We start from the raw sequence: 795 nt of genomic DNA, 5'->3' as shown, positions 1-795 counted from the left end.
TCATGTACAATGTATGATATTTACTGCCCTAATGTAACCTGCACTTTTTTTTTTAATTTATAAAAATATTAAATAAATTTAAAATATATTTATCATGTCAACACTTCGATTATTAAGTAAAAACATTATTGATAAAGTAACATTAAAATCTGTTAAAAAAACAACAGATTTTCTTAACAAAAGGTAAAAAAAAAAAAATACATTATTTTCATTTTACAACCATTGCAAGGTTATGTTTTTTCAAATTAATTTTTTTTTTATTTTTAGATCTTTACTAGAAACCTATAGAAATGCTAATTTAAATACTAGAACGAGTAGAAATTTCTCGGCTTATGAAGCAGAAGGGAAAACATATGCAGTAAAATTAAACAAAAATAAACATGGTGTCATTAGCATAAGTAGAGTTCAAACTTTTGGTTTTGTTTTACCTACTGGTGAAGAATTAATTGGTCCAACAATATTTTTTCCAAATACAGTTTTCAGTTGGAATGTTCTTCATGCAAGAGATGTAAATGAAGAATCTTTAACATTATTTAGCATTTTAGATCCTAAAATAGAAATATTGATATTCGGTTATGGAATACCGAGTGATTTAACACCTGAAATAAGAAATAATTTTATAAATATTTGTAAAAAAATTGGTATGAAATATGAAATATTACCTACACATCAAGCAGCTGGCCTGTTTAATTTTCTAGCAGAAGATGCTAGGTACATAGCAGCTGCTTTAATCAATCCATCATTACCCAGAACACTAGATTTGGAGAGACCGAAAGGATTACCATTTGATAAACT

The 795-nt window shown here is 26.2% G+C and overlaps 1 protein-coding gene across 1 annotated transcript; it reads left to right on the top strand.

The window, feature by feature from the left end:
• Nucleotides 1-232: 232 nt before the first annotated feature.
• Phum_PHUM619670 (uncharacterized protein) lies at nt 233-711 on the top strand (the record flags this gene model as incomplete). Its single annotated transcript, XM_002433220.1, has 1 exon — nt 233-711. A coding segment is annotated over one exon (479 nt), but the record flags the coding sequence as incomplete, so codon positions are not given.
• Nucleotides 712-795: the final 84 nt, after the last annotated feature.

This window comes from Pediculus humanus, genomic scaffold (assembly GCF_000006295.1).
Source record: "Pediculus humanus corporis 1103172108626 genomic scaffold, whole genome shotgun sequence".
Lineage (NCBI taxonomy): Eukaryota > Metazoa > Arthropoda > Insecta > Psocodea > Pediculidae > Pediculus > Pediculus humanus.
The sequence above is the reverse complement of the archived record's forward strand: the minus strand, read 5'-3'. Positions and strand labels throughout refer to the sequence as shown.